The 20,445-nt window shown below is 48.7% G+C and overlaps 1 protein-coding gene across 5 annotated transcripts in view; it reads left to right on the plus strand.

The window, feature by feature from the left end:
- Positions 1-20,445, plus strand: part of LOC119464431 (protein PAT1 homolog 1-like) — a 224,640-nt gene that overhangs the window by 112,921 nt on the left and 91,274 nt on the right. For all 5 annotated transcript variants that reach the window (XM_049656362.1, XM_049656363.1, XM_049656364.1 and 2 more), the window contains one exon: positions 11,413-11,499. In XM_049656362.1, the coding sequence (XP_049512319.1) occupies positions 11,413-11,499 (87 nt within the window). The remainder of the gene's footprint in view (positions 1-11,412; positions 11,500-20,445) is intronic.

A 20,445-nucleotide genomic window follows, 5' to 3' on the forward strand; every position in this document is an offset into this window, starting at 1 on the left:
TAGGAAAAAAATCGGCTGTTACGAATGCGTTGCCGCGCCATGTGGATCATACAAACGCGTGAGCAACAGCTGCGGCGGCGGTAGCAGCGACCGGCACAGACAAGCCGGCACAGAGGGATCTGGGCGGTATCTATCGTCGCCAAGCAACTGGCCACGTCACGCGGCTGCGCAATGTCTCATTGGTCCCCACGTCGAGCGGGCCGGACCACATCACAGCCTAGCTGTGAACAGGTAAAGACGAACCCATCTCGCTCGATGACAACGCTGGAGTAAAGAGCCGTTTATAGTCCGACGTAATGCGTGCGCGCACGCTACGACACGTTGGCGAAAACGAGGGCGCACCGGCGCAGCCAACGCTACCAAGTGGCTTCCAACGCGCCCCGGCGGGCCTGGCGCTGAAATGGCTCCCGAGTCCTGACCCATTCGAGTGTCATAGCGACGGCACCGTCAACCCACAATGCATCGCGTGCGTGAAGAAAGAAACGCGCCGACATGCGCTTTGAAACGGGGATGGCATCTCGGCTGGCGCAAGGCAACTGGCGAAGCGTGACTAACCGCTCGCCCGCGCGCTGTCACGGGCCTAAGCGTCACGGGCCTAAGCGCGGCAGCAGCGGCTGTCTCTCGCTTCAACGCGAACTAAACGTTGAAATCACAGCGCATACTAAGCTATCCGGCACTAGGCGCACTTTGTCAACATCGCAGATCGTTTTGAAGATGAGGCACGCGCGGGCTCGCACTTCGTGCACGTCGCAGATCGCTTTCAAGATACGGCCATGTGATGCGGCGGCCGCGCCGTATCGGCAATGTGCTGGCCAATTGTTGCAACGTGCCGGTCGCTTGTTGCAACGCACTGGTCACTTGTTGCAACGTACAAGCTGGCTGCACTGCTAAATTTACGTGACTGCCACATTCACATGCGACGTAAGATACAGAAAAATTAGATTGGCGACGTATGAAGGGCAACTTAATGCATGTGATATGGCGTTTATTGATGTTTAATCCCAGTCACGTTAGGTCCAGCACAAAGAGCACCCGAGTAGTTCCAGCCAAACGCCAGCGCGAGGAAGACCAGCGACACCGATCCTCTTGCCTTTGTCTTCCTCACATCAGGAGCCATGCCACAGCGACGCTTGTGCTATCTTCGTCATTACAATGGCCCCACGGGAGAAGACTGGCCATCCTGGCGACTCACGGTGACGACACGATAGAGGGATCATAATACAGTTTAAGCCGGCTGACGTGCACGGTCTCACGACCACGACGCCACAGATCATCAGACAGCGTCAGAGGTTCGACCACATAGTTTACAGCAGATGTACAGGTGACGATCCGGTAGCGTCTGTGGTATTGAGCCAGCAGCTTAGACGAAAGACCGGGAACGTGAGGCGGAATCCATGACCAAACAAGGGAGCTGACACAGAAAGTGGTAGAGCTCAGGTCGGTGTCATTTTGTTTCCACTGGTGAGCTTGACCTTCCGTCGTGAAGGTACGGGCAAGTTGGGGGCATTCTTCAGCGTACCTGGCTACTTCTGATATGGGTCGATATTCACAGGCGTCGGGTTGGTATGGCAATACTGTATCGAGCGTGCACGAGGGCTCTCATCCATACAATAAAAAGAATGGCGAAAAACATGTGGTCGCTTGAGTCGCAGTATTGTAAGCATAGGTTACAAAGGGGAGAACGATGTCCCAGTTGGAGTGGTCTGACGCGACGTATGCAGTGAGCACGTCGCCAAGAGTGCGATTGAAGCGTTCAGTTAATTCATTGGTTTGCGGATGGTACGCGGTTGTTGTACGGTGGACGACATGGCACTCGCCAATCGGGCTTCAACCACTTGGGAGAGAAAGACACGTCCTCTGTCTCTGAGGAGTTCTCGAGGAGCACCATGTCGAAGCACGAAATTGCACAGGATGAAGAAAGCAACTTCACGTGCTTGTAGCGGCAGGAAGGGCGGCAGTCTCAGCATATCGGGTGAGATGGTCAACACCAACGATGATCCACCGGCTTCCAGACGTAGTGCACTGGAGTGGGCCGTAAAGGTCGATGCCGACCCGATCGAAAGGCCGCACAGGGCAAGGTAGAGGCTGAAGAGTGCCGGTCGAGCGTTGCGGAGGAATCTTCCGTTGTTGGCATGATTCGCAAGCACGGATATACTTGAGGACAAAGCTGTACACACCGCGCCAGTAGAAGAGTTTGCACAACCTTGCATAAGTTTTTAGCACGCCTGCGTGAGCACTCTGTGGGTCGGCATAAGAAGCAGCGCAGATGTCGGAGCGCATGTGACGAGGTGTTAACGCGAAGCCACTTGCGACCATCTAGTATATAGTTGCGGCGCTAGAGCAGGTTGTCTTGCACGGTAAAATGAGAGGCTTTGTTTGTAAAACACATCCATAAAGCTCGGGATTGCTTGCTTGTGTAATTTACTGCAAATATCATAATTACCGTAAAATTCCGAGCAAGCGCCCCCACCCGTGCAAGAGCCCCCGCCCCTACATTCAATGCCAATTTCGAATTTCCGCGCCGTTCCGGGAAAGCGCCCCCCCCCCCCCCCCCCCCCTCCCCCGCTTCCGCACCAACACTGGCCTGCCACATCCAGTCCACGAAAATAATGGCAAATTTGGCAAATCGCACCGATGCGCATTGGGGCAGCCCGATGAGCCATTTATCGAATCATAGTTGTACCCGCGCGCCCCAGTGGGCACACGAGTGCATCGGGGCGAACTGCAGCTGGCGGTCTGTAGTTCACGGACCGCCGGCCGCCGGCGAGATCTGCCTCTCGCACGGCGCAGAGGAGTTCCCTGCGGCACAGCGACGTGACCATTCGGCGACAGAGGAGTGGTCGCGGCTACGCTCTGGCATTGCCGGCAGCTTCACCGCTGCTAATCACTCGCCACCGATATCGTCGCTAGGCCTTTTTCAGTTCACTTCGAATATGTAGCAGACGGCGCTTCAGCACGAACCGCCGACGCTCCCAAGCAGCAATGTTTTGTTACCGCTGTGGCCGCTCTACCCTCTCTTCGCAATAATTTCACACGATGAAGTAAACATGCTGATATTCGCGGCGCCACCAGCTGCGATACGAGTATGGCCGAGCCGCGGTTCGCTGTCCGCCGTCGGTAGCCATGCACTGCAGCTGAGCTTCACTTGTATCGGAACTCTCATTTCGTTTCCCCGTGGACATATGGTTTTTAATAAAGTGAACATTACGCGTCACTTTACTCTATAGTGGATATAATTTTGCCTGGAATAGAAGCTGCATAACCAATAACCAATGTTCGTGTCGCCGGTCGCGGCAACGCGCCGGTGCAGCGTCGATGCGCTCTTTCTGTAGTTCTTTCGGTGGTTTTGAGTAACGGTGGTTTTAAAAGTGATAAACACCACTAACAAATCTTTGGCTTAATAAAGTTCATGTTCAATAAAGTTTTAATGCTATTCCCACTGCGCTTCTTTGTTTTAATTATTTGCAATGCTTCTAACTAAGCCAGGAACGTAAAAATTGTGTCGCACTTACCATGACCCCTCTGCCCTTTCCATGAAATGTAAATCTGTTCTGACCAACAGCTATGTCGGGACACTGGGAAGCATAGCTGGAAGTGGCCATATCACATGCTGTAGCACTTGAATGCGATTTTTTTTAGAAAGACTCTATTTGATCCTCATTTAACTTCCCACAGGGAGTTTTCATAGCGTACCACCAATTTTCGCTAGATTTTGTCATGGTGGCATTTACAGTTCTGTCAGGGCAGTGGGCTCAATTGTGCCCCGCTCGTTAGACAGGCTCATAACATACTATAGAGGGCTTGTATACGTAATTTATTACCAAAGTCCCGGTTACCCATTTATTTTGAATTTTACTTACACATCAAACGTTACCTGGTCCTCACAGTCACAAACTATAAAGAAGCTGCTTCCTTTAAGTGAGGACACCAGGCGAACCCAATATATCACGTATGGAAAAGTACAAAGTAAAAAATGATGCTTCAACCATTATTCGTAACGCTTCTAAATGAGCCAGAACTGTTAAAACTTGGCAACACATTGTACTTAAAATGCTGTCTATTCTGTCAAAGTATAAAGTATCTGAAACGCAGAGTTCTCTTGGGACATGGGAAAACCTACCTAATAACAGCAGCGTGGTACTTTCGAATACTTGCTTACAGTTTGTGGGTTCTCTTGTAGGGCGAAAATACAATAACAGGCGCCTATAGCACGTCGCTGTGAGAGCACAGGCTCAAGCTGGGACACGCCGCTAGGAAAAGTCCCGGCAGCTATGCTACTTGCTCTGGCGATAACCAGTGGGTCAACTCGCGAGAGCTCGTGCAATCTCCTTCGGCTTAGGCTTTCGGCAAGTGCGGCTCGGCGTGGTACAACCTCGCGCGAGCGCTAGGCACCGCTCGCCGGCTTAGCGTCAGGAAAAGTATCAGCACAACGTACGTGCTCCCCGCACGGTCCCCGTGCGGGGAGCTCCAGTCCTAGTCACAAAGGTGTCGGCGGACGAGAGGAAAGCATGTACGTACCGTGCGCTGGTCCTGGATAAAAGAGAGCCACGCTCCGCCGCTAGCAGCTGAAGCGCGGCCGGCGTAACGTCAGCGCCCCGCTCTCACCGCAAACCACCGCGATTGAAGTGCCACTGCTAGAACCGGTTGCGAGCGGACGGGGAAAGGCAAGGGATGGCAGAACAGGTGAAGCCCGTGCAATGGCGCCGGTGCCTCCCTCAATCCCCACAAGTTTTTTAAAAGTTGTATTTGATGAACACGCATTTACCATCGCACATAATCTTGGCGTATTGTTTCCCCCTATGTTCGCAAAATTTGACTTCACTTGTAGTTGTAACTACGACAGTGCAGCAGTCTATTCTATTGGAAAAGGCGAATTTAACCCACTCATTTGGAACATTGTCTACATATTGTCTGCGTATCTACACTGTCTGCATATCTACATACATATCTACTACATCTCTACGTACACACACAGTCTACATATCTACAGCGGGGTCCCGTGTTCTTTCTCTTGTCCTTGTCTTTTAAAGACGATAGTCTTTCTTGGGGAACTTAAACGCTGAAAATTTGGTCTGTCTGTCTGTCTGTCTGTCTGTCTGTTTGTTTGTCTGTCTGTCACCCGATTCAGCCACCCGGCCAAAGTTGGACCACTTGCTTACCGCCCACACTACTTAAACTGGTACGGCTGTTCATACTTGTGAACGTTATCGATCACAAAGTAAATATTACGCATATCTGAGGCGCAACATCACTAGGTAAGTATTAGGAGGTGTGTTCCTTTAATAGAAAATACATAGATACATAACTCTAAAGACCCTAGTTTCTTAAGCTGCGCTGAAAATGCCATGCTATGCGCGCCGACGAACGACGTTCCCCGACTGCGCGCCGACGAGCGCCCTCTGCCATGGAGGAAGGAAACCCTCTGCGCAAGCTCATGTTTCCCGATGTATTGCCAGATGGCGTCCATGTCTCACACAGCGCCTTCTCAATTTTATCAATGCCAGCCAGATGCGGCCGATTCAACATAAAGGAAGCGCTGTCTGAGGCAGGGCAAAACATAAATGGCCGCTTGATGAAATAATGCGGTAAATTAAATCTGTTCAAACAAACCTTCATGCTAGGACGGAAATGGTACGAGAACAGCATCACGGGTGGCCGCGGATCAGACCAGCACTCATGTAGTACGGCCGGCAGAAGACTATCGTTTTTCGACGACATTTGCAGCGAAGCACGCAGATACGCGGCAAATTTTTTACTCTAGTAATCATGTCTTATTATGCTCGTCACCAACCAGCCCAACTTTCTGCCTTATCTACATATTGCTCATACCATGCCCTTAATTTTCCCCAGATATAAACAAAATGCCTGGTTTAGCTTACCGAGGATACGAGAAAAACTGCGAATTGCATATGATGCACAAAAACACATGTTAAAATGAGGGTTTAGTAATTATCGACAACACTTGAATTTAAGCAGGAAAGTGAAAGTTTCGCAACGGATTGTGTTTAAAATTCCCTCTATTGTCGCGGAATTTTAAGTCCGCATCTCGTGCAGTTGTTTTAGGAGTCTGGGAAACATTTCCTCTAGCGGCAGTATGGCACCCTATAACACTTCAATGAGCAACTTTCTACTAAGGCTGTAATGAACCTACACAGAATAAACATATATCGCTCGTCACTCAGAACATTGCTTCATACTTTGAATAAGTGTGAACACCGTGCCACACATAGTTTACCGAGCATACCAGGGGTAAACAACTAAATGTGGTGTATAAAGCATAAAAATTTGGAGAAAGCGAGTATTAGTATTCAGTAACGGTTTCTCGAGCACATAAGCAACCTACACTGTTCAAATTTTCGGTACACATCACCATTTCTTCAAAATATGAAATATCTGCTGCTCTTGCTCCTACCGGAAACATGTAAATAGTGTAGCTCTTATTTAGAAACGGCCTGAAAACGAAATCGAAAATATCAGAAGTGGCCTTTAGAAAACCTTCAGTTAGTGTTCTATTGGAATTGAAATTGCTCTACACATTCGACCAAGGTCATTTTCAGCGAAAATATCTGCGATAAGTCGTGATTACACAGTCAAATTCGACAGTTAGACTTGTAAGTGGTTTAATTAGATTTCTGATGGTGATAAGGTAATGAGACTGCAACGCTATGTAGACTATCTCTGGACGGAGATTCAACAGTTCCAGCATTTGATAATCCAACGATGTCACGCCATAGAAGGCACACTAATTGTTGGGCGTGGCTGAAAAATGATACTTTACCTGGACCTCTCCAGGGGCGGATCCAGGTTTTTTCTGAGGGGGGGGTCAGCTTCTGTCAATGATGATGATGATGATGATCGTAGCCTTTATCATTTACCGAAATTCATCGTTTCTGCTCACGATAAACCCGCGTTTTATACGGCTAGAGCAACACCTGTAGCCCGCCGTGGTGGCTCAGTCAGCTCAGGGGTTGCGCTGCTGAGCACGAGATCGCGCGATCGCATCCCTGCCGCGGCGGCCGCATTTAGATGGAGGCGAAATGCAAAAACGCCCGTGTGCTTGCGTTGTAGTGCACGTTAAAGAACCCCAGGTGGTCAAAATTAATCCAGAGTCTTCCACTACGGCGTGCCTCATAATCAGAACTGGTTTTGGCACGTAAAACCCCAGAAAGAGGAAGAAGCCCTATAGCGAAGCCAGGTATCGGTTTCTCCGAGCTTATAGGAAAAGGACGTTACCCAATACAGCCATGTGCTTGGCGGCTGTGCCTGATAATACAGGTTGCTCAAACTAAGCTTTATGGTTTTCTTAAAATTAGGCACTCGGAGGCACGCGAAGACCACCTGTGCAAATAAGTTATGTGGCTAGGGGGGCACAAAGTGAGGTGATAATTACGCTGTGAGCAGCCCAATTAACTAAAATTGAACAATTATTTTTTGTCGACTGCAGTAAGTAGGTATGTTTGTATTGAAAACTTAGAGGCAGTCGTGTATCAGTATCAGTCGGAAGAATTATTCTAGCGTGTTCGTGCTCCGAGATATCTGACTCCAAATTTCAATTGTACTGCGCACAGTTATCGACTCGACGCGAAAGCAGTTTATGCTTTGCGTTGCTGCGGAAGGGAGGCATTTTGAACATTTTTAGGGCATTCACATCTTGATGGGTGAAGTGTTGTCATGACATTTGTGCATGACAACACCAAACTTAAAGCGGCAGTAGGAAATATTCGTTAGCATAGCTAAAAAGGTTTCTGCTGTTCATGGTACCGTTGTTGCTTTTGATTTCAATAAAACTTACAATACTTGGAAATCAGCAGTCACTTTATTTGCGTAGCCCAAACAAGGACCATGCCCGGTCGTCTAGTCACCCTTACGCACGCGCACTGCCCTCCGGCTTCTCCGCTCGCGCCATTATCTCAGCATGGCAGCTGCAGCCATCTTTACAGGCTGCGCGGTCGCGTGTTACGACAGCGGTTACGGGTTCTTCGATTTTTTTTTTATTTCGCCATCCGTGAGGGGAAGGGGGGCAGTTATTATTTTTGCCAATGCCTCCGCCGCGTTGTCAGACTAAACGCCTCACCGAACAGCCGCGTCACATCAGGGAGGAGCTTTGCGCCGATCCTCACTCTCTTGCATGCTTAATCATGCGAACGACAATTAAAATTTGGAGTTGTATATCTCGGAGCATAGACATGCTAGAAGAATTCTTCCAAGTGAAACTGTGTAGAAACACGACTGCCTCTAACTTTTGAATACAAACATACACACTTACTGCAGTCAATAAAAAGTTAATCATTCAATTTTAGTTAATTCGGCTGCTGACAGCGATAATTATCTCACTTTTTGTCCCCCTGGCCACACAACTTATTTGCGCAGGTGGTCTACACGTGCCTCCCAGTGCCTAATTTTAAGAAAACCATAAAGCTTAATTTTGAACACCCGGTATATCTAGCCTGTTTTGTTTCTTAAAATAAAATTTGGGATGATATGTCGCCGGTTCGTTATAAATGCGTATGCACGGGTCCGTCTTTGGAGTTCTGTTAGGATACCTTGATTTCCTTAAGAAGATTCTTTGTGTTCGGCTGAGACACCTTCGTTTGCTTTGGAGGACTAACTTCCTCTCGAGGAGGACGCCGCCTCTCGAGTGATAAAGACGTGACAATTCTCAAGAATTCCCATGAATGATCATGAAGCTCAGTGACCACTTCTTTGGAGGGATGGCGGTGCTATCTTTCCTCTTGAGTCGAGGTGTTGTGTTACTAGAGGAACGTTCTTGAATACGGGCGTAACGCTCCGCTCCAACGCGGCAACCACTACGCTGGTTGTTTACGATGTGCGAATGAAGACTCACGACGCCACCTACAATAAGAACGATGTGGCGTAGTAGCCGAGAGCACGAGCTAGCGTCTTCATGTTTTGTTTCCCACGCGACGTCATCCTTTTACACAAGGCGCGTATCTGCTCCCGTTTCCCTAACCACGCGACGCCATCCTAGGCCCGTGCGCTGGCGTTGGCCGTTGACGTCACGCTCCCCCACATCCAGCCGCTGCTCGAGGCTTCGCCCCGCTCCGCGAGAACGCCCACTCAGATAAACGGATCCGGCGGCTTTGAGCTTCCTATGCTTAATGTACGACAATAAAACTGCGAAGTTACAATAAAAAACTTGTAGCATACGAACGGTATTGTGCTCGTACTGGATATTTTCAACGTGTAACTGTGATCACAATGAGTGCTACAGTTAAAAAAGAAGTTGCCTATGCGTAGTTCTTAGTTTAGCTGTTAGTTGTTATTATTTATATATGAACACTTCAGCGAGAGATCTCTTTCATTAAGCAGGTTGGTCGCAGGACCGATGACAGCAAATGAGGCAACCGATGACATCCCAATGCCGAACTAAGTTGATCAGGCGCGAAGGTGTTCGCGCGGACATCGGCGTGCTTAGCAAAAGGGACGTCCTCTCGTTCATTCGACGCCACCGACGGGACGAGTAAGGCACGGCTGGCGCCAGGAGGTCCAAGGTGTTCATGAGAAAAATTAACTACGGACACTTCGCGACACCACACCCCTACGGAGTACAACTAAGCTTGTGAGCGAGCTAACTTTACTTCTACATGGCTATTACCACTGGTACTCACGAAAAATAATTTTGAAGAATGCTGGTGGCCATATTTTTTTTTGTGACAGGGCCATCTCCCTATCAGCGAGGGGGCGATACAGAAATCTAAGGGGGGGGGGGTCAGGACATCCGGACATCCCCCCTGGATCCGCGCCTGGACCTCTCCATTCCCTCTCCCGCAGGTTAAATATAGCAAGCCGATTGCGTTTTCAAATACACTTAGGCGGTCCGAAGAAACTGGGCATGGTGCAAGTAGCGCAAGCGGCAATTTGATAGGGCGGGAACTGTCCAGTGCCAGGCCTTCTCCGCAATGTGAGAGCGTGTATGGTGAAGCACGCGTCACCCGCTACAGCGCATCACAAGGAGGCACAAAAGACTATCCTCGCTGCCCAAGCAGGGGATACGTAGTAAAGAAACCCATTACTTACGTGGCTACTCTATTAAGAAAATTTTGCGTCAGCTGTAGTTTTGGTGGACTTTCTGGCGTGCAGTCAAAATTGCCCGCTTTGAGAAGTCGGGAGGCAAGTTTCGTGCCGTTTTGAATGCTCGGTTCACATCGTCCTTTTCTTTCGCTGCAGGCCTCTTATTCATGACACTCAGATTATCTTTTTCGCCTCTTTTTAGCCATGAAATTAGTTGAGCTATCAGGCCTCCTGCATCTGTATTCTACTACAGTACGTTGAGGTAGCAAGCATGAGACGGGCGCGTACAGCAAGGTTTTAAGACTTAGTCGGGGGAACCTATTTCTGGTATTAATCTCTAACTACATCTGCTATCTGAAATGCTTCCCGTGTACATGAATGATGCACTTACCAAGTGGGAAAGCGCGATGATGCCACTGCAGTGGATGAGCCAGGTGGGTATGTGCAGATAAGGACAGTCGCAATACGGGTCCCAAGTATTTTTTATTTTCACCTAAATTTTTATATTAGGCATAAAAATCCTTCCACACTGCAGAACTTTTCCACACCACACCTACTTTTCCACCACACTTTTTTCATTTATTTATTTCCTGTTGCCTTCTTTTTTTCTTCCTATGAATTGTGCACTAAAAAGGGCTTTTTTTCTTGTTTTAAATGAAGAAATCTTTACTGAGATAAGGTGCAAAAATCTTGTTGTCGAGTCACAAAACGTTGCAAATTTTAAAAGCATGTGGTATAGAGAACACAGTTTTCTCCATGTAAACTCTTTTAACTCCACATCTATACCACTGCTCACACGGAATTAAGGCAGTTTGAATTTATCTTTAACAAAGTGGATGTTTTCAGTTTTTTAAAGCCAAGGTGGAAATTCGAGACATTAAAACCAAATTTTATTGTTTCCGAAAAAAGATGCAACTCCAAGTATTTTATGTGCTTATATGGAACGTATCTCACAATATGGCTTGTTTAGACAAGACTGCAATAATTCGGGGGCATAGTCATTGGCGATCCTAGCAGCATAAATAACACTGTGCCATTTAGCTTAAGACCAACAAGGAAACAATGATGCTTGTCATTCGAGCGTTCTTGAGAGCATTTTTCGGCGCATCAAATGAGACACACTGCCATAGCATTATAAGAGAAAAGTACAGAAATTGCGCCATTGGCTATCGCAGCTGTATCTGCAAATCTCACTGCCTTACTTAAGACGTACTGGTAGGCTGGTTGGTTGATGGTAATAATATGATGATGGTAATAATGATGGTAATATAAGTAATGATGGTAATAACTTGCAATGTTACTTTTGTGCTGAAAGCTGCTCAAGTCTGCACGCCTCCGTTCATTGCCAGAGGCCAATGCCTATTAATTTTTTTAATCCAGGAAGCCGCCTGCCAATGCCTCCGGTGCCCCATCCCATGCTAGGGCGGGGGAGGGTCATGATGGGCCCTCCTCCATCCGTGTTGCTCAGTAAGTACATTGCAGATTACATCGCATTACATTTTTGCAGATTACATTGCAGATTGAAGTACATTGCAGTAAGTACATTGCATGATTTTAGAAATGTGGTCGAATACATTCCTATGTGCCTCAGTGAGCTGCATTACACTTTATAGTTTCATTTGTTAAAAATGCGCTGTTATCTTGAATTTGCATGGAGTTCTTCATCCATAGAAGTGGCGTACAACTTTGGTTATGGCTCCCTTGCATGGCTGTTTGCTTCGCTCTTTTTTAGCACTTGAGTTTATGCCTTCCTTGTGCACAATCACCTCATGTTAGCCGCAAAATCTCTTATGGTAACCTGTAAAACCATTTGCTTTGTAGCATCAACAATTCAACAAATTAGTGCATTATGGGTCCACTAGTGCTGGAAAGCACAATGAAGAACCAGCAATGAGAACAGAAGTGCCTACTGTGAGCTTCCAAAGCAGACTGAACAATCTGAACCTCAAAATAATGCTTTAAAGAAATATAGACAGCCAGATTTAAGCACACAAATAGGTTGTAGCATTACCGTTAATGTGGTGGCGATGAAGACAGTGTTTACTAGGCACGTGAAGGAGTCTGTGCTTTGTGCTCAGCTGGGCGGTCGTCATATTCGTCGATTCCTCAGCAGTGTTCAATGCGCCCATGTCCATGCCCATTCTGGCTTCTCCAGTAAACATTCCCATTTACATAACCATCAAAAAATACTTTGGACTTGCAGTGCAGCGTACACAAATGGTGACACCTAGGCTGTGCATTTATTATGTTTGTGCCTTTATGTTACAATAAGAAATAGTGGTTGACTGAATTTTTTAGTGCAAAAGATAGCGTCAAAATATCCAAGAAATGGCCTTTGAGGGTAAAGGTTGCTTTGCAAATGCAGGTGATAGTTCTACCTCAATATAACAAACAGATATAACGTATGTATATTAAGTAAATAGAACATTTCGTTGTTCATGCATTATTTCTGCTATAACAAAATCAAAGTGCAAGATTCAAGGCAATATTGGTAGCAGCACAGGGAATACAGTAGAACTCCGCTGATACGTTTATCACGGGACCAAAAAAAAAAACCCGTAGGAGCCGGGAAATGCAAAAGCTGAGAAATAGGAAAAATTGAGAAATCAGAGTAGTGTTGAACTGCACACAATATTATTTTAATTTTTACATGTGAAAAAAAAGTTGTAGTCTTGCCCAAAAGCCGAAGTATCGATTGCAATAGCAAATTAGTAGACAGCTATACAATGTAAGGATAGTAGTTTTATCGTCCGTATAAATTTGTAAACATTCGCTTATTAACTATATTAACAAGCATGGTGTCAGCACCCACAGGCAAACATGAACACGTCACACTCGATGAGCGCGGACATGCGCTGTCACACACTGGCGTGAGGAATTTAAGCGCCGCTGCAGAAGCGAGCGAAGTGACCTTCGTGCTGTTGTCTATTGCTTCAACTCAAACTGAGCGCAGAGAACACACAGCACCCACAAAGCTACGAGCCGCCGACACACCTACACCGCCTAGACTCTACCCCCAACACAGATCGCTTTCAAGATACGGCGCGTAGTACGCAGTTAATGCCAGAGCAGGGTGGCTAGCCAGAGTACAACACTGCCCGCTATCCCTCCCTCCCTCCTTGCTCCCTCGCCGGTGCCGGTTCACAACGGAATAAGGTGCGCTCCCTCCCTGCTTTTCTTTGTTGCGCGCGCGACATTTAGACGCCGTCGTCTGCTCTCCTCGCACGCTTTCACTCGCACATACAGCATACGGCACGCAGCGACGGCGTTATCGCCCTTGGACTTTATACGGAACATCTATGAACCAAAACTAATTTTAGGGCCACAACGCGTCATAGACACCATCTTTCAATAGCAAATACGGATATCAAAGGCCATACTTTTGCTCACGGAAACCGGAAATATGTCATAGGTGCGAGTCGCCCCCAGCACTTTGGGCGGCCAATGCCATCGTCAAGCCACCAATCCAAGCGACATGAAAAATCAAAATGGCCACTCGGGCCGGCACAGGGTGGCAGTTCGCAACGTATGATAGGGGAACGGTCCCACAGGTGACACACAACAGCGGGGTTACGAATGCATTGGGTTCTATGGGAGCTGTACTGGGACCGGCCGAAAACGACGTGACAGCCGGAAAAACGCAGCACCCAGGAACGTAACAGCGGGGTTCTGGTGTATTTGTTAACTCGCAGATGAAAATTGATGTATTCTGCTGGCAGAAATCTCAAATACTAAGCCATAGCCACCTGAATTGGCACATTCTGGACGCGCGTACATGTTTGGCTGACAGCTTGGCTTGCTCACAGCTGGAAGGCCAACGTGCTGATCCTGTGTGATTGCACCGATCACACAGTAGCATTTACATGGAGGACTTTTCGCGAGGTGCAAAGGGAGGAGTGATCCAATATGTCGTTTCCAGCAATGCCTCCTCATCAACACCAACCATGGGGTTACTATGATAAATAGCTAGCATGGATATTTGTTATAATCAGTTACAATCAAACACCTTTATAATGAGGTGCTTGGAGTCTCCGAAATCATTCGTTATTCAGGTCACTTTGTTTTCAAGGTCGTGCACTGCACAGCTAACAATATAACCAGGACAGAATTTTGGAGGGTTTACGGTAGCGTGATTAAGACAGGACAAAAGAAGACACACACGGCGCTGTGTGTCTTCTTTTGTCCTGTCTGGTAATTGCGCTACCGTAAACCTTCCAAGATGCGATACCAAGAAGCCCACATTGCAACCCTCAGGGCAGAATTATTTGTTCGTTATACAAGTAATTTCATTGTAGAGGTGTTCATTGAAGAGACTCTCAACTGTAAAACTATCTTGAAGCACTGCCACTCGCCCCATAGACAGTGAATATTAAGCGAAGCTTTATAGGCTCACAAGTGTGGGTGGTGGTGGTGGTGTCACGCTGAAAAGTGGGCCGATCCTGGCAATAGTGCAGAAAGGGTCCAAGCTCAATGGCACATACCAGGCAGAAGAAAGAAAGCAAGACAGTAAGAAATAGAGAAAAAAAATGAAAGAAATCAGGTGCGGTGCACACTTGCATTGGATATGCTACATGTGTGATCACGGATAACATAACACGCAGGCGACCAATCGGGTTCGTTTGATGTGTCGCGATTTGGAACATGGAAGAAAAATGGGTTGGCGCACGCTCCTGTAGGCTTCCCTCGCCTCAGATCAGTTTCGGTGAACAGATGGGTAGGCCACGCGTGGTGCGTTCTGTAAAGGAGCAAACTGCGTTAGATGAACGCCGGCATGAACTCGCTCGGGAAAGGGCTCGTCGTCGACGTGCAGATTCTAGCGTGAGGGCTTCTGAAGCTGAGGCTCGCTGTCAGCGATGATCAGAGTATCCCAAGGTGACGGTTTGCGAACGTTACCCTGACGAAGGTCAGATACACACACTAGCTTCGCTTACCCCCATTTTCTCGACAGGCTGGTCATTTTTTCAGCTGCAATTACGACCATGATGATTTGTTAGTAAAGGTAGTGAAAGGATACTGAGACTATTTTCAAAGTATTATAAAATGTATGCTAGTGTACTTAGTATACAAGTATAGTAAAAGTAATTTAAACATATTTCGCTGTACTGAAATAATATAGAAAGTAGCGCTGGCTAGGGTTCATTTGTTATTTCATCATAGTATAGGCTTAGTCAGCCAGATTTCGAGCTTCATTGATGTGATTTAAGGATGTCTTGCGTCTTGGCCAGCATCGACTCGGAAACCCAAAAATTCCACTTGCGTCACTCCTAGCTGGCATTTCTCCTTCTTGACCTTGAGCCCTGCATCTTGGAACCGCTGAAGGACCTCTCGAAGGCGACTAAGCAATTCCTGGTGCGATGCACCTGAAATGAGGACATCCATCAAAATATGGAGTGACGCCTCGTAGTCCGTGCAGTAGGTTCTCCATTAAACTGTGGAAGATGCCAGGTGCGACGCTGACACGGAATTGTAATCGTCGAACGCAGAAAGCACCCCGATGTGTCACAGTGGTCTGCGCCTCTGCAGATTCATCAGTCACTGGCAGCTGTTGGTAGGCCTGTGCTAAGTCTAGCTTCGCAAGACCACCAGAGAGGGATGCCAGCGGGTGGCTGACAGCTGGTACCGGATACAAGTGCTGCTGCAAGGCTTTGTTGACGATGCACTTGTAGTCTACAGATGCGGACGTCCCCATTTGCCTTCAGTAGAGTAACAATAGGGGTTTCCCAACGAGCGTGGTCAACCGGCTCTAGGATTCCTTGTTGTATCAGTTTGTCCAGTTTGGCGCCGACTTTCGGTCGCAGTGCGAAAGGAACCCTTCTTGCTTTCAGGCGGATAGGCACAACCTCAGGGTTAAGTGCAAACAGCATGGGCGGTCCCTTGTAGCAGTCCAGCGTCCTGTTGAACACAGAGGCAAAGTCCCGGAATATGTTATCAAGTGTTGCTGATCGATGCGTTGCACTCCCATGGTGTTGATACCAAGTGCTGGAAACCAATCCAGCCCGAGAATACATGGGCGCTCGTTCTTGACAATGACCAGGCACAATGGGCCGTCAAAATCTTAGAACTGCACTCATACAGTACCAACTCCATGTACATCGATACAGTTGGCTTGATAGTCCCTCATGATAACGTCAAGTGGCTGTAGGTTTGAGACACAATTCGATTCTTGCACTCACATGTATCCTTTTCTTGGCGGGTTTAGACACTTCGTTGATAGCAGTAACAGCGAAGTCGTCGCAGTATGAAATGTTTCTGCGAGGTGTGGTCTTGAAATGTTATCCGGGCTTGGTCTTTGGCATTTCGACGTGAGTTAAGCTGCCTCCGGGACCGGCAGACCTTAGCAATGTGCCCGGGTTTTCCGCATTCCCTGCACTGGGCACTACGGAACCGACACAGGCGGCGCTCGTGCGGGCCTCCACAGCTGGCGCAGGGGCCGCCCACCAATCTCTTGGTGTCCCGTCACTGAGTGGGGCTCGCACATAACCAAAGAACATCTTCGGCGGTGTCCTGCTAGCCATCATCGCCAATCATCGTCCCTTGATGCAAGGGCTCGAAACGTGGCGTGTTCGTGGTTTGAAAGGAGAGTAGGCTGGCTTCCGAGGCAGTGGCCTCAGCGGCGACTGCTTCCTCGACAGCACTGGTGAGAGACACCTCTTTTCGCCAGTAGTCCCCGCTTCACTGTGTCGTTCTGCAGTCCGAACACGAATCGATCCCGTAGCACGGTGTCGAGGTCGTTGAAGTTGCAGTGCAGTGCCATCGTTCGAAGAGCAGTGAGGTAGGCAGCGGCAGACTCACTTGGTGCCTGGTCGCGGTGATGGAACTCGTATCGCCTGGCAAGCTCCAGTGGCTTCAGCTCTAGGTGGACACGCAGAGTGGCGAGGATTTTTTTCGAACGGTGTATCCTTCAGCTGGGCCGGTGCCACGAGTGCCCTGGCTAATTGAAAAGTGGCTGGACCACAGCGGCAGAGGAATGTCGATCTCTTCTTGCTGGCGTCCGTAACGTCCTGTGCCTCAAGGAAGAACTGGAAACGTTCTGCATAGTCCTCCCACTCTTCAGGGTGAGCGCTGTCGAAGGGCTTGAGCCCCTCCGTTGTGGTGGCCGCCATTGTGAACGAGTACGTACTGGGCGGAGCTAGCTTCCCATTGCGGCAGTCTCATTCACATCCTATCCTCATCGCCAGAGTTGTGCTGCTGCGTGGGTCATATCACGAGGCACCATCGCTACGAGGCGGTATCGGCAGTAACCTTTTATTGCCGTCACGAATCAACACAGAATGGGGGAACTCGATAACAACAGGAATATATATATTGTGAGCATTATTCATACGCTTCATATTCTCATTTGTACATTCTCATCATCACTGTTTTGGGGCCTAGTAGTAGGGCTCTCGCTCGAGAGAATAAATGAGAGTGACTGCCTAAACCTTGTCTGACAAGTGGCGGAGGTGCTGTCCGGTTCCTTCGTCCTCTCGCTGTCGGTCTCTCTCCAGCTTCACCTACGCTACATCCCTGGAGCTCCGCTCGGGTCGCTGCCTCTACCAACTGCACTCGACCATGTCTCAAGACCAGCAGGCCACTACCGTGACATCCACTTTGCCTGCTCCGGCGGGAACCCCTGCTTGGACGGTCACCACCCCTCAATATATACAGTAAAAGCTCGATGATACGAATCTCACGGGGTCACGAAAAATATTCGTATTAGCCGAAATTCGTATCATCGAACCACAATTAAAACTACTGTCGAATCTCGATAATTCGAACTCGAAGGGGCCCGAAAATTTGTTCGAATTAAAAGGACGTATTTTTGAAGTATTCGTGCACCATAGCACGATGCACGAACGGTGCGAGTCGTGAAATATCGCGGCGCGCAAGCGCATAGCAAGCGCGGGCCACGAAATTGCCCACGCCGGCTAACGGTCGCATCCCGATAACGACAGAAAACGAAGCTTCAGGGAGCGAGCGGGCGGCGCCGGCACACGGGTGCGCACGGAGACCGTCGAAGGTGAGGGAGGAGGGTGGCAGGGAAGCGGATTTGGCCGCGTCAACTCCGCCGCTTCGGTGGCTCGCCCTCCCTCTCAACTCCCTCGTAGCTCTCTCACCTTCGACTCCGTGCACACATCTCCGTGCGCGCCCGCCGCCGTGCTGGCGCCAGCTTATTTTAGCCGCCCCCTGAAGTTTCGTTTTCTGCCGTTATCGGGAAGCGAGCGTTTGCGGGCATAGCAGTTTCGTTGGCCCGACAGTGCCTCCGCCGCTGCTTCCCTCTGCGCTGCTGCCGCAGCGTGCAAGGTCAACATGTGACTAGATTATCCACGTGGCTGACGGCACTAGTGTGTGCTAGAATACGGTTGTCTAGAACACTCTAGTCGGCACGTACACGCTTGTTCCGGCGTGATGCAGAAACGGCGACCTTGCAATTTGAGAAAGAAGGAAATTTCCGCCGCGGGTTCTTTTTTTTCCCCCGTTTCTTCGCGCGCGGCATTGAGAGGTCTCTCCTGAGCTTTTGCTCTATGGCGGTGTCGGAGCAATGCCGGTCGGAGGCGCCGCCGAGTGATTTGGCGCGCTGCTAAGAGCATTGTCGGTGCTCGGTATGTTCGAAATAAGCGTGTTCGAATTCGCTTGCTTCGCGTTGACGTTGAACAAACGCACGTTTTTCATGATAGTCTCGCTGTGCAACAATTGTGCTCAGTGTTGACGTTGCGAGGCCTAGCTGCTTAGCCAACTCCGTCCGCTTCCTCTTGGGATCCTCATCGACCTTTCGAAGAATGTTTAATTTCTCTTTAAAGGAGAGTGCTTTCCGCTTGCGAGACATAGCTTGCTGCGACTAGGCAAAATGGCGCAAACACGAAGAACGAGGCCCGAAGCGCAGCAGCCACTCCATCTGACGGCTCGCAGAAAAGGAGGAAAAGTACAAAAGCACCAAATGCGCCACCACTTCAAACTCTTCGCGCCCAGTCGCGGAGTCCGCGCTGTCCGGCGCCGCGCCTCCGCACCAAAAGAGAAGGAGAGAAAGCGCGTGACTGCGCGCTGTTCTCTTTCGCGGCCGTCGGTGAGGCGGCGTTTATTCGTATCAACCGACGCAGGCTGAAAATCGATTCGTAACAACTGTTCTCTAGCACGTTGCAAAGTAATGGGGCTCGGCCGGGACCACAGAAAAATTCGTATCATCCGGAAATTCGTATTAGCCGTGATCGTATCATCGAGCTTTTACTGTACACAATATATACACTTGGGGCCAGGAGAGGGTGCTCTTCATCACCAGGGTTGACCGACGAAGATACGTCATCCGCAGAACGCAGCGGTCAGAGTCAATACACAACACCGTGCTTGTTAATTTAGTAAGTAAGCGGTGCCTCATGGATAATCTGGCTTGCGGCCTTATCGAGTTAGAAGATGCCGTCGTTGCGGCAAGTGAACGTTACTGATCTTTAGCTGCCTACCCGCAAATAAAGCCTGTCTGAGTGCGTGTGTTTGACAGCATCGTGACGTAGTTCTTTTCCAGCCGGTAAGTAGCTGCTAAACTCGCATTGGCGGTTAATTCGTACATCATTTAGTGCATACCTAAACATTGGTCCCGGCCAGCTACGTATTAACGAGGTTTACCTGTAGCACTTCGACGTCGTCGTCATAGACGATGTGGATGATGATCCTTACGTCTCCCAACGTGGCTAGTGCGTGACCATCATGAGGGCGTTCACAGAGAAGTGGGGCCTGATTGAGAAAGTGGCTCACGACCATGCCGAGTTTGAGAATGCCGTCGTCGTTGCAATGCCACAACGGCAGCAAGCGAATCTAGAGTTTGCTGCCTACTCACAAATAAAACTTGTCAGCATGTGTGTCTGATTGAGAATTAACATGTTCTGTGTTTGGGGGCCGATAAGTCCATAGCCACTCAATTGCCATTTTCGGTTAATTAGTACATCATTTAGTGCGTACCTGATACGCGTTCCCCATCAACTATGTATTACTGAGGTTTTACTGTACTTGGTTCATGAAAATGCCTTTATTTACTAAAGCAATCTACAACACTTGGATTTATTTTATGCAAGATCAGCACACAAGCTACCATTCTTATTGTGCGACTGACAAACACCCACAGTAGCAAAGACTCCAAACTTCCTTCGCAGTGTGGCAACAGTTCAAGACGCCCATCTTCAACCGAGCTGACATGCTTTTTCCTATGGTCTACTACCGCATGCGCATCTAGATTATTTCATCATCAGCGAACTGGTCGGCAAATGAATGGGCATTACCATGTAGCTGGCGGGTCTGACGACAGCGCACAAGGCCTCATGCCATATTTGTGGAATCGTGCACTTAGCATTGAATCAAAACGAAACCACTTCTCGTGCACAACTTGTCCATGCAATTGTGGATGATGATCACGCCGTCTTGATTAAATACATAAAGGTGCAAAGT

The sequence above is a fragment of the Dermacentor silvarum genome, chromosome 9, assembly GCF_013339745.2.
Source record: "Dermacentor silvarum isolate Dsil-2018 chromosome 9, BIME_Dsil_1.4, whole genome shotgun sequence".
NCBI lineage: Eukaryota > Metazoa > Arthropoda > Arachnida > Ixodida > Ixodidae > Dermacentor > Dermacentor silvarum.